At 50.6% G+C, this 13027-nt stretch overlaps 1 protein-coding gene across 1 annotated transcript; it reads left to right on the top strand.

Moving 5' to 3' along the window:
* Window positions 1–1246: 1246 nt before the first annotated feature.
* LOC101873613 (ATP-dependent RNA helicase DDX19B) lies at window positions 1247–12997 on the top strand. The gene is made up of 12 exons (XM_005145435.3): window positions 1247–1372; window positions 2140–2188; window positions 2569–2622; window positions 3500–3635; window positions 6784–6876; window positions 7479–7581; window positions 8461–8575; window positions 8752–8929; window positions 9369–9606; window positions 9694–9856; window positions 10394–10585; window positions 11182–12997. Exons 1-12 carry the CDS (start codon window positions 1316–1318, stop codon window positions 11241–11243), a joined length of 1440 nt encoding a protein of 479 aa, XP_005145492.1. The 5' UTR covers window positions 1247–1315; the 3' UTR covers window positions 11244–12997.
* Window positions 12998–13027: the final 30 nt, after the last annotated feature.

Here is a 13027-nt window from a genome sequence, read left to right on the forward strand (position 1 = left end):
TTCATTCTTGCCTCATTATTTAATGTCTCAGACTTGTTTTGTCTCCCTGCTCTGTTCCCATTGAAAACCTCCTCCCGTTCAGCTCCTGCATCCAGCATCCTCCCGGGCACTGCCATGAGTTGCCATGGCAAAAGCAAAGCCCTGATGTCACCTCTGCAAACGCAACTGCCCACCCCAAATTCATGTGTGCGGGTGGAGAGGAGGGATCTGATGGACGGAGGGACATGGGGCTTCCACTTCCAAAGAGGAAACCGAATCCAATGGGAGGAAAAGAACCATGGGAGGCATTGGAGGAGCACTTAGGGCAGGGCCTGGGCTCATGTGCTGATAGCAGCAATGCCCCACAAGGTGAGGGCAGGATCCTGGGGCACAGAGGGAGGTAACAGCTCACCTGGGCAGTTTGGGTTGTGGGAACAACAAAGTGGCTCTGTGCCTTTGCGAGCAGGACAGGGAAGCAATCATCGTCTTGGGACCCTCTGGCTGATGCTCCAGGCTCAGCCTCTTCCCATGTAATAAAACCCAGATCCAGCCCCTCCTCGAGGGCTGCTCCCACCCCAAGGAAGCACAAATGCTCCCCAGGATGAGGAACTCCTGATGGCTCTTTCCCGGCTTTGTTCCTTCCTGCTTCCCTTCTGCTCACCTCACCCAGGAGCTCTAAGGAGCAGGTTTGAGATCAGGTCTGAGCCAGCTCCTGCCCCGCAGGGAACAAAGCGCTGTGGCCATGGCTCATCCCGCAGCTCCTTTCCACCTCCGGCTGTTTCAGAGGCCGGGGCAGCCTCGGCTCCCAACGGGATTCCATGACATGGGAACCCCAAGTCCTGATCCCAAACACTGCAGGGGCCAGGCCTACATCACAGAGCACAGGTTGAGCCCTGCCCCACACCACTGGGGCCAGGCTGGACCACGGCCCAGCCCAGAATGGCAGTGACACCACCCCCCCCATCCATCCATTCCCGATCTTGCCCCTCCACTTCTACCCCCAATCCATTCCTGCCTTTCCCATCCCTTCCTGCCCCCCCGCTATTTTACCCCCAATCTTTCTCCCTTTCATCCATTCCTCCCACCCCCATTCATTCCTGCCCTCATCCATTCCTGCCCCCCAACCCATTCCCACCCCTTCCATCCATCCACACCCCCCCCCCCATCCGCTCTTCCTGCCCCCGGAACGCGGCACTCCCGGAACGCGGCGCTCACAGCGCGGTTGCTGCCGGGGCCGGGGCCGTGCGGGGCGGAGCCGGGACCGCGCAGGCGCTCTCCCCTTCCCGGCGCCATTGCGGCTGCTCAGGGCGAGCCCGGTGCCAGCCGCGGCCCGGACATGGCCACCGACTCCTGGGCCCTGGCCGTGGACGAGCAGGAGGCGGCGGCCGAGTCGGTGAGTGGGGCCCGGAGCAGCCCCCGTCCCTCCCCGGGCTGTGCGTGCTGCAGCCGCGGGGCCCTGCGGCAGCACCGCCCCGGGCCCGCGCTCTGCCTCGGGAGCAATGAAACCCCTTTTATCCCCCTCCTCCTTACAAATCCCTTTCGTTCCTCGAGGCCCCGCACCCCTGTGCTCACGCAGCCCCATTGCTGCTCGTCCTGCCTGCGGGCTGCGTTCCGGGAGCCCCCAGATCCGCTGGTTTCCTTTGATAAGAGCGGTATTTCTGTGGGGTTGGGGTTTTCTCTCCCCCCGCGCTGCAGTTTGGGGTTGCAGAGCGTCAGTTCGTGCTTGGGCCCGTGGGCTGCTTTCCCCAGCACGTTTTGGGCGGTAGAAGCAGCCCTGGGGGAGCGGGGCCGTGTCCGGCTGCTGGGGCTCCGGTTCCAGGCACCAGCAGAGCTGTGGGGGAGTGGAGATGCGGGGTCAGGAAACAGCCCCTTTGTCCGTGTTACAGCCTAGAGAAAGCTGTATTTGTGTGCAAACGCACGGGGTGAAGCGCACCTCATGGACCTCATCCCGTTCCCCTCCGAGCACAGGCGTTTAGTGGGCTCTGTGCAGTGGTTTTAGCTGGTGGTGGGTCCTGGATGAGAGCTCACAGGGAAGAACTTGTGCCTAAGAGCTCATCTCAGTCTCCCCTCGGGCAGGTTCAAGCCGTTCCCCTTGGCCTGTCCCTACAGGCCTTTGCCCAAAGCCAGAACAGCTCTGATGTTGTGCTTTTCCCTCTGTAGTTGAGCAGTTTACAACTGAAGGAGGAAAAATCCAAACCAGATGCCAATGGTGAGTGCTGGAATGGTACCAGAAAGGGGGCAGTGTGCTTCCATTGCCAAATTCCTAACTAGTTAAGGAATTCTGGAAAGGGGAAACATAAAGCTAAGATTAAAAACCTCACATGCTGGTTCTGCCGGGGTAACCTGTTAAATGCTGGTTTGCTGTATTCAAGGAGCAGAATCTGTTGTGTGGTTGATAAAGAGCAGTTTGGCCGCATGGAGCAAGTGATTCCTTGGGTTTCTTCCACACCCGGACAGAGCAGAGCTGTTCCCATCAGGGAAATAGGCCCTTCTGTAGCTCATCCCACAACCTTGGAACTCTAAAACTCCTCGGGGTGGGCAGTTGCTGAGGCCTGAGCTCACATCTGCCCCAAACCTGTTTGGCTTTAGGTGCTGTTGTCAAGGCAGATGACAACATTGAGAAGACAGAGGATGAGGAGAAGGGTAAGTGCTGCCTTGGAAAATCCTTTGGCAAGGAATGTTGGAAGAAAATGGATTTTGTATATACTTAAAGTAAGCCTGCATTGTATCTCGGGATGGCTGAGCTTGTATCCTGCCCCAGGGACTTAATTGAAAGACATGCCCTTCCTCCATAATGCTTTTAAGGCTATTGGGTCCTGTAATAACTTGGGAGCCTCCTGGATTAGAGTAGAGAGGAATAAGGAGATAGCAGTATCCTCAGAGGCAGGTTTGGCCACAGGAGCAGGTGGATAACCTAGAACTGGAACTGCTGTAGCAACCAATGCGTTGTGTTTATGAGGTAGCTCTGAAGAGGTGGGTAATGGCTTTAAATCCTGCAGAAGCTGGTGTTAGAAAACAGCTTTATTAGCAAGACCCTAAAGTGCAGCAGTTTAACTTCCTGCTTTGTGCTTGTTTATCCCCAGCCCTTGCTGCATTTCAGCCTGGGCATCTTTCAAAGGCCAGTTTGTCCTCAAACTTCCTTTAAAAAGGAAAGAAAGAGCCCTAAAAGGTGTTTGTCTGCCCACATGTTGGATAATTGTGAGGCTTCAGACCCTGTCCTGCCTTCCAGATAGATCCTGAGCTATAGCTTATATCTTAAGTTCTGTGTTCAAGGACCTTGTGTTCTGTATCTGTTAAGCCCCCCCTTAAACCAGTGATTACTTTTGTTTGTCTTCCTGGTTATTAAATGGGAATTTGTGATAGATTTCTCTCTCAGGTTTGCTTATGCCATTGCGCTGTAATGGAGAACGTCAGTGTTTGGATCCACCTTGTCTTTTTTAGCTGGCTCAGTAAAGCCGGTTAGAGCCCACTGGAGCAGGCTGGGACTGAGTGCTCTTTCTTCTCCCTCCTGTCTCCCTAGAGGACAGAGCTGCCCAGTCCTTGCTGAACAAGCTGATCCGCAGTAACCTGGTTGACACCACAAACCAGGTGGAGGTGCTGCAGAGGGACCCCACATCCCCTCTCTACTCCGTGAAGTCTTTTGAGGAGCTGCGACTGTAAGTGCTGGTTGCTTCAGAGCTGCTGGAGGGCTCATGCTGGGCTGAGCCAGAGGCTTCTCTGCACTGAGCTCTTAAACCTGGGAGCAGAAACATGAAGCAGGCTCCCTCGTGACTGGGGTTTGCAGTGTATTGTTTGGCCCACTCAGTCGTGGGAAGCCTCGCTCTTGAGCTCAGAGAGAGCTCCACTGACTCACTCATGGTGAGGTTGCAAGAGCATGATGGGAATTTGGAGCTGGAGCCTCTCCTTGTGTCCTGAGATGTTCCCTGGTTGGGTAGGAGATAGCCTTTCTGCTTCAAGTTATTGCACATTCATCATTCATAAATTAGCATATCATTTATTGGTATGGAATTGCAGAATCATGGAATGGTTTGGGTTGAAAGGGATCTTTAAAGCTGATCCAGTCCCAGCCCTCTGCCACAGGCAGGGACCCCTTCCACTGGAGCAGCTTGCTCCAAGCCCCTGTGTCCAACCTGGCCTTGAACACTGCCAGGGATGGGACAGCCACAGCTTCTCTGGGCACCCTGTGCCAGCGCCTCAGCACCCTCACAGGGAAGAGCTTGTGCCTAAGAGCTCATCTCAGTCTCCCCTTGGGCAGGTTCAAGCCATTCCCCTTGGCCTGTCCCTACTAAATTGATGATTTAAAAACAAGTAGAATGATTTTATCCTGGTGCCTTGTAAATGCTTCCATCCAAAACAAGCTCCTTTTAATTCCTGCCAGCACTGCTTTCTATCATCAGCTCTAGCAACACTACTCTGGGTTTTAACATGTGGGTTTTGGTCTTCAAATGCACCACAGAGCTCAGGTGAGGAGAGGAGGAAGGGCTGTCCCACCAAGGTGCATGAATTGCAAAGAGACCTTTTCTGTGCTGGAGGCACCATCATTTTGCTCCTGCAAATATGGGAGCACTGGAGGGAGGTGTTCCAGCAGTACAGCAGTGTTTTGGGATACATGGTCTTTGTTTTATTTATGGAAGGAATGAACACAACCATCTTCTGTTCCTGTTCTCTGTTGGTTGTTTGTGAAGGTCCCACAGCAGCAGTGAATAGCACAAAGGGAAAAGCTTATCTCTTCTCTGCCAGTGATATTGGATTTATGTACTGGAAAGACTACTCCCTATTGAATACCTTTTCCAGTGTGGATTGCAGAGCAGTGGTAGCTGTATTTAAGACGTAACATGCCAAAGAGGCTGTTTTGTTGCTTATATTGATGATCTTAGGCTTGTTGCTCTTTTGTAAGCTCCACAGGGAAGTGGAAGTCCATGAGGCTTCACTGGGAAACGTCAGGATGTCATTTTGCTTTGTTAACGTGAGTGGTTGAATGTCTGCGCAAAGAAAACCGTAGCTCCTGAGCAGCCTGTTAGCCTAATTCCCATCTTCCAGAAGCCAAATAATCCAAGGGAGTTAATGATGGGCCCAGCCAGACTAATTGAGGCTTCATTTTGTTAGGGCTTGGTGTATCCTTGGCAACTGTTGCAGAGTTGGGCTTTGTGTGTCTTTGCTTTTGAGCAGCACAGGGTTAGGTTTTCAAAGAGCTTTTGTTCAGCCATCATCTGAAAGGAATGTGGGAGATTTTAAAAGCATGTTGGGCTGAATGGGAAGTTCTTAATAGCAGGCAGTGCTGGGCAGGAAACCTGTAGCCTGCTTTGAAAGGAAAGCCTTTGCTTCTGAGCACCACTACAGCACTCCAGTGAGCCCTTGGAGGTCATCAGCTAAGAGTTCACTAGCACTGGAACCTGAATTTTAGGCTATTCTTGGATCTCCTTGTCTGCACAAGCACCTGCTGAGGCCAGAAAGCAATTGATGACAAGCAGTGTCACCACAGCCTTAGGTTTGAGCGCTGGGGTAAGCCACAGATCACTGGGTGAAGTCACAGTGACCTAAGCTGATTATCAGTTGCCAGTTTTGTGCACTAAGCCAGTGTCACCCTGCTGTTAGGTGACAGTTTGTATTGCAGAATCCATTGCAGCTTTCTGAACTCCTCACAATGGTATCATGATGTTACACTTCATTCTGTTCCTTGTATGCTGAGGTTGCTTTGCCACATATTTGAGTCTTCAAGGAGTGTGTATTTTGGTGTTAAAATGAGGGGTAGCTGAGAAAAAGGGATTGATCTAAAGGAGAGAATTTATGCTTTCTGCTCTGGGATTCCTGGATTGTTGGGAAAGCTGCTTTAGAACAAGGAGCCCAGTGGTAGCCTTAGAGCTCTCACACAAGGTTATCCATATAGCTGTGGAAGGCAGGTGTGCAGCATCACTGAGTAAAGAGAGGGGTTTGCAAACCTTCTCTCCAGACCTCCTGCTCTCACTTCTTGTGTCTGGGCAGAGAATTCACTGCTGCGATTGTAGTGGGTGCACAGAAAGGGGCAGCTCTGAGTGGGGTTGCAGGGAGGTTTTTCCTTACCTTTTTGTACAGAAATGAAACTCTAAGTGTACTTTCATACATCACAGAATCCCAGACTGGTTTGTTTTGGACGTAACCTTAAAGCTCCTCCAGCTCCAACCCCTGCCACTGGCAGGGACCCCTTCCACTGGAGCAGCTGCTCCAAGCCCCTGTGTCCAACCTGGCCTTGAACACTCCCAGGGATGGGGCAGCCACAGCTTCTCTGGGCACCCTGTGCCAGCGCCTCAGCACCCTCACAGGGAAGAGCTTGTGCCTAAGAGCTCATCTCAGTCTCCCCTGTTCTGGCAGGTTCAAGCCATTCCCCTTGGCCTGTCCCTACAGGCCCTTGTCCCAAGCCCCTCTCCAGGTTTTCTGCAGCCCCTTTAGGCACTGGAGCTGCTCTCAGGTCTCCTCTTCAGGAGCCTTCTCTTGTCCAGGCTGCCCCAGCCCAGCTCTCTCAGCCTGGCTCCAGAGCAGAGCTGCTCCAGCCCTCGCAGCATCTCCATGGCCTCCTCTGGCCTCGCTCCAACAGCTCCAGGTCCCTCTTGTGCTGCTGCCCCATAGCTGGGTCAGGGCTGCAGGGGGGGTCTCCCCAGAGCCCAGCAGAGGGGCAGGATCCCCTCCCTGAGCTGCTGCTCATGCTCTGGGGGTGCAGCCCAGCACACAGGGGGATTTCTTGGCTGGGTACACACTGATGGATGTCACTTGTCACAAGTGCTTGTCCTCAGGGCTGCTCTCAGTAACAGTATAAATCTCTGTTTTCAGGAAACCACAGCTCCTGCAAGGAGTCTATGCCATGGGCTTCAACAGACCATCTAAGATACAGGAGAATGCGCTGCCCATGATGCTTGCTGAGCCGTATGTACACATCCTGTATTCCCTTCCAGTGCAGGAAGGATTTGAAAGATGCACTGTGCTGTTACTGAGCTCTGGATGGGAGGGTGAGGATGGGGAAGCTGTTTGGGCCATGATGAAATGTTTCCAGTGCCATGGTATTTCTGTGGTACCCTGGATTTGCTCGTTTCCTGGGGCTGGTACTGAACATGCAATGCCATAATGCTTGCCTGAGGTCAGTCCAGTTTTCCTACTTGGTGTAGGGTAGAAACTCATGGAGATGCAGCACTCCTGGGTGCGTGGGTGCAGCTGAGGTGCATTGTGGATTTCCTCTCTGTGCCCTGAGCTGAAATGCATTCAGTGGGAAGACACTAGGGGGAGATGTGTGAAATGGAAAAGTACTGACAGGTTTTCCTTCTGAAGCTTCATGAAAGAGTTGGTAAAGGCCAGAAACCACCTTCTGTGCCCTGTGGAGTGTAGCTGGCAAAGGTAGCACCATTGCACAGCAGTGGTAGCTCTTAAAGGCATTACAGTGCCAGTCGCTGGGGTTTTGGTGTCCTTCAACCCCGTGAATACGTGTCTGGGTGGTTCGTCTGGTTGAGCTCCTGTTGCTGTGTGTTCTGCAGCCCACAGAACCTGATTGCACAGTCTCAGTCCGGCACTGGCAAGACAGCTGCCTTTGTCCTGGCCATGCTCAGTCGTGTGGAGCCTGGGAACAAGTATCCACAGGTAAATCTTCTGGGATGTGAGTGTTTCAGGGGCTTGTGGTGGTGAAATGCCACCTAGTGAAAAAACTGGGCTTCTCTTGAGACCTTTGATAGTGAATTCACAGTTTGATGAACCCATCTCTGTGATCTGTTGCTTAGCAGGGATGGGGATTTGAGTATCTTAGCAAAGCACCTTTAATGCAAACGATGTGGCTTTTGCTCATAACTTGTTCCTGTTAGTCCCTGCCTTGCATCACTCAGGGTGAGCTGTGAGAAGACAAATAGGGGTGTCCTGGGTTCAGCAGTAGCAGTCATTTTTTCTCCTTAGTAGCTGGTGCAGTGCTGTGTTTTTGGCTTTCGGCCTGGGAACAGCACTGATAACACCAATGTTTTTAGTTACTGCTCAAATGTTTACTCTGACCAAGGACTTTGTGAGCCTCATGCTCTGCCAGGGAAGAGGGGAAGCTGGGAGGAAGCAGAGACAGGACACCTGACCCAAACTGACCAGAGGTATTCCATACCATAGCACGTCATGCCCAGTATATAAACTGGGGGGAGTTACCCAGAAGTGCTAGATCACTGCTTGGGTCAGACTGGGCATCAGTCAGCAGGTTGTGAGAGGTTGTATTCTCTTCCCTGTAATTTCACTTATCATTATTATTATTGGTGGTAGCAGCACTGATCTGTGTTATACCTTAGTTACTGGACTGTTCTTATCTCAACCCCTGGGAGTTACATTCTTCTGATTCTCCTCCCCATCCCTCCGGGCGCAAGGGGAGGAAAGGGAGGGGAGTGAGTGAGGACTGAGCTTAAACCACAACAAGGGGGTATCATAAGCAAGTGTGGTAGCATTGCCTGTGGTGTTGATCACCTCAAACATGTTATCCCTCTGTCCCACCAGTGTTTGTGCCTTTCCCCAACGTACGAGCTGGCACTGCAGACAGGAAAAGTGATTGAGCAGATGGGGAAGTTTTATCCAGAGCTGAAACTTGCCTATGCTGTCCGAGGCAATAAGTGTGAGTACAGTGATGCTGCTCTAAGAGTTGAAAATGAGACTGGAAATGAGACTCCAATGTTTCTTGGGTGCAATACATTAAACCAACAGTGGAGCAGTTGAGGCTGGTTGAGGGGAGGGGCAGAGCATTCCACTTTGCAGCTTGTCTTACAAAAGCCTTCCTTTCTATCCCAACAGTGGAGAGAGGTCAGAAGATCTCAGAGCAGATTGTGATCGGCACTCCTGGCACCGTGCTGGACTGGTGTTCCAAGCTCAAATTCATAGATCCCAAGAAAATCAAAGTGTTTGTGTTGGATGAGGCTGATGTGATGATAGCAACGCAGGGCCATCAGGACCAGAGCATCCGCATTCAGAGGTAAGGACTTTGTGTACCTTGCCCAAGGTGATTTTGGTTCCTTTAATTACAGCTCTTCTGTAACACAAGGGACAGCAGGGTTAGATTCTTGAATGGTGTCTTCACTGATGAAGTAACAAGATTAAACTGATATATTTAGCTCTAATCCAGCTGGTTAGTAGAGGCAGTGTCAGGGGGTGACAAGCAGTTTCATTTTCTTACAGAATAAAATGCCTGTTCCTGGAGCAGGGTTTATTCATTGGTAAGAAGGCAAGTCTGGATGCCACTGGTCCGTGAGGGAGCAATGAGGTGTTGGTAAGATTAGTGTTAGCCCTTCCAGCCACTGGAATAACTCTGCTGAGGTTATTGTTCTGCTTTGCCCATGGCTTTAATCCCATCAGGAGATCGGGGGGGTGACAGTGTCGCATGGGAACGCTGCCCATTTTGCTCTCTCTTGCAGAATGCTCCCCAGGGACTGCCAGATGCTGCTGTTCTCAGCCACCTTTGAGGATTCCGTGTGGAAGTTTGCTCAGAAAGTTGTTCCTGACCCAAACATCATCAAACTGAAGCGAGAGGAGGAGACTCTGGACACTATTAAGCAGTACTATGTTCTGTGCAGTAACAGAGATGAGAAGTTCCAGGCTCTCTGTAACATCTATGGTGCAATCACCATTGCCCAGGCCATGGTCTTCTGCCACGTGAGTCCCTTCTGGGAATGCCAGTCCCAGTGATCCCAGTAGTGTCTGCTGGTGTTCAGTGCTCACAAACCTCACGTTGTGTTTCAGACTCGGAAGACAGCCGGGTGGCTGGCGGCAGAGCTTTCCAAGGAAGGCCATCAGGTGGCACTGCTCAGCGGGGAGATGATGGTGGAGCAGAGAGCCGCAGTCATAGAGCGCTTCCGAGAGGGCAAAGAGAAGGTGCTGGTGACCACAAACGTCTGTGCCAGAGGTAGGGCATGGCAGAGCTGGGCTAGGCTGAAGCAGCAGTTCCTGACGTAACAAATTAGCTTCCTTGAGTGTCCCAGTCTGGACAAATTGGGGTCCTTAAAGTCATTCCTGCTGACCAGGGCGATGCATATAAAGATGATGTGGGCAAACACAGGATTCTTTGTAGGATTCCTGCAGCTTGAGATGAGATGGTCCATCCTGTGAGGAGCCTGCTTGGAACTGCTGGGCCTCAGTCTTTAAAATAACCATGTGCCAAAATACAGAGACCTGGCCTTGAACACTGCCAGGGATGGGGCAGCCACAGCTTCTCTGGGCACCCTGTGCCAGCGCCTCAGCACCCTCACAGGAAAGAGCTTCTGCCTTATCTCCAACCTGAACTTCTATTTCAGTTTGAACCCATCACCCCTTGTCCTGTTCAATAGTGCTGTTGGGTAACCTGGGTATAGTGAGCAAACTGCACATGGGTCAGGCCAGAGGCAGCTGCTCCTGCTCTGAGATGGTTTAATAGTTGTGTCATTGGATGCTTGCTGTTTCTCAGGGATCGATGTGGAGCAGGTCTCTGTTGTTATCAATTTTGACCTTCCTGTGGATAAAGATGGAAATCCAGACAATGAGACGTATCTGCACCGGATCGGACGTACGGGTCGCTTTGGGAAGCGAGGACTGGCTATTAACATGGTAGACAGCAAGCACAGCATGAACATTCTCAACAGAATCCAGGAGCATTTCAGTATGTACCCTCCAACTTTCTTCTTTCTTTAAACTTACTGTTATTTCTGTAGGGTTTTGACTAGCTGTGTTCTGAGCAGATCTAATGGATGCTTGTTGAGCCTTAAACTAACCACACATCAGCTGTGTTTTGTGCAGTCATAGAATCCCAGAGTGGTTTGTGTTGGAAGGAACCTTAAAGCTCATCCAGTTCCAACCCCCTGCCATGGGCAGGGACCCCTTCCACTGGAGCAGCTTGCTCCAAGCCCCTGTGTCCAACCTGGCCTTGAACACTGCCAGGGATGGGGCAGCCACAGCTTCTCTGGGCACCCTGTGCCAGCGCCTCAGCACCCTCACAGGGAAGAGCTTCTGCCTTATCTCCACCTGAACTTCCCCTGTTCCAGTCTGAACCCATCACCCCTTGTCCTGTCACTACAGTCCCTGATGAAGGGCCCCTCTCCAGCATCCTTGTAGCCCCCTTCAGACAGTGGGAGCTGCTCTGAGGTCTCCACACAACTTCTCCAAAGACAAACCTCATCTCCCTGAGCCCAGCAGAAGGAAGCAGCTTTCCCTTCTTTGTGTTACAAACCCTGATAAGATTCTTTCTCATTTTTCTAGACAAAAAGATCAGCAAATTGGATACTGATGACTTGGATGAGATTGAGAAGATCACTAACTGAAGCACAGCTGCTGGAGCCGGTGCGTTCCCTGCTGTGGAAGCTCTCCCACTCCAATTGGATCAGCGTTCGGATTGGCACGCCTCAGCTAGTCCCAAAAAGGACTCTCTAAGATCTGAGTATACAAAAATTACCTCATTTTAAATTGCAGTTGGACTTCAAATTGTGCAACTTGTAGGGAGGAAGAGGAAATGTTTACAGAAGCTTTTAACATTTCTTAGTTTAGCCTTAAAAATGGGAAGATCTTTAGAATTCTAAGAAATACACTTGCCAAAACCTGGGCAATAGCAAATTATCTAAAGCAAATTGAAGATGAATAGAAAAACTTTATTGCCTTGAATTGGAATTCATGTTCAGCATTAATCTGATCAGTTAAAATCCAACAGCTGAATAGATAATGGACAGAAGGAAAGAAATGAGAACCCACAAATACACACAAATAACCCCAAACAAGGCAGCTGTCTCTGGGTGAAATACTCAACTTGTACAAAATAGGATGTCATTCTCTTTGGCACACCCCTGAGCTCTTTACGCCTCATTTCAGGCTTCCTCATGGATTTGCCCTGCTTTTCCTTACGTAAATTCTCCTAAGGATGTTTCCAGTAGCTCATTCTTGCAAACACAGGTGCCGTGTTATTTCTGCTGGGCAGCATTTTCATTGAGTTTGTCCTTGAGTTGTTCAAATGGCCACTGTCCGGTGGGGATGGAGCTCAAGTATCTCCTTGAGAGGTTTACCTGAATCCTTTGACCTCACCAAGGAGTAGGTGGATGGGGAGGGATGGTGTGAAAGGAACTGTACTAATGAATGTGATCACTAGATTCACCTCCATGCAATGCTAATAATAGTTGGACTGGGGATCAGTCACCTTCAGACAGGTTCTGAGATGCTGCTGTGGAACCCAGCATGAATAATGGACAGAACTGCTGGGCTGCACCCATAGGGGTAGGAATCAATCAATCAATCATGTTAGCTTGGATTGACCAAACCCAACCCCTTTAGGCCACCACATTTTCCCCTGTTCCAGTCCCAGAGTTTGGAGTTCAGTGGCTCAGCCAAATCTCAGCTGGGAAGTGCTCTGCTTCCACTGTGCTCGTAGTGCCGTCCCTCATCCCAGGGGATCCCTGCTGGAGAAGGAATGACGTACAACTTCCATGCTCGGGCTCTTGGCTCGGTTGGGACCATTCTTGTGTGGGTTGTTCCCAGCCTGGTTTCCAGGGAGAAGGAGGCACCTGAACTAGAACTTAGGGTGCACAGCTCTTCGTTTGGGGGTGGGGGAAATGGGATGTGCTCAGTGCAGGAATCACTTCCAGAACCAATGTATAAATTGTAAATTTACCTAGGACTTTTGTTTCTTTGCAATTTTGGCCATCCTATTCTGTTCGAAGACAGGAACATGGATCCTTTTACCAAGTAAAAAAAAAGGCTCATTTAAAAATGTACCTAAAATTTTAGGAACTCGTGCACCCTTTTATCGATTTGTATAAAGGCTTTAGTGAAAAAAAAAAGAAAAAAAAACAAAATTAAACTTTTTGTATTCTGGGGTGTATCTATTTTTATTCTGTTGGAAACCTATTTAATGTGGCCGGTGAGTGAGTGCATGGTGAGTGGAAGACTTGTTGCAATCACCTACTTTAATAGTACAGCTGAATGACCTGGTGACAGCAGAGGATGGGGTTGAGTTGGCAGGAAAGCTGCTGCTGGTCCTGTGTGCTGTTTCTAAATGTACTTTGAATTGGAATAAAGAACATTAACTGAGCAATGGCTTTTCTTGCTTCAGTGCTTTGTT

Source organism: Melopsittacus undulatus, chromosome 12 (assembly GCF_012275295.1).
Source record: "Melopsittacus undulatus isolate bMelUnd1 chromosome 12, bMelUnd1.mat.Z, whole genome shotgun sequence".
Classification (NCBI taxonomy): domain Eukaryota; kingdom Metazoa; phylum Chordata; class Aves; order Psittaciformes; family Psittaculidae; genus Melopsittacus; species Melopsittacus undulatus.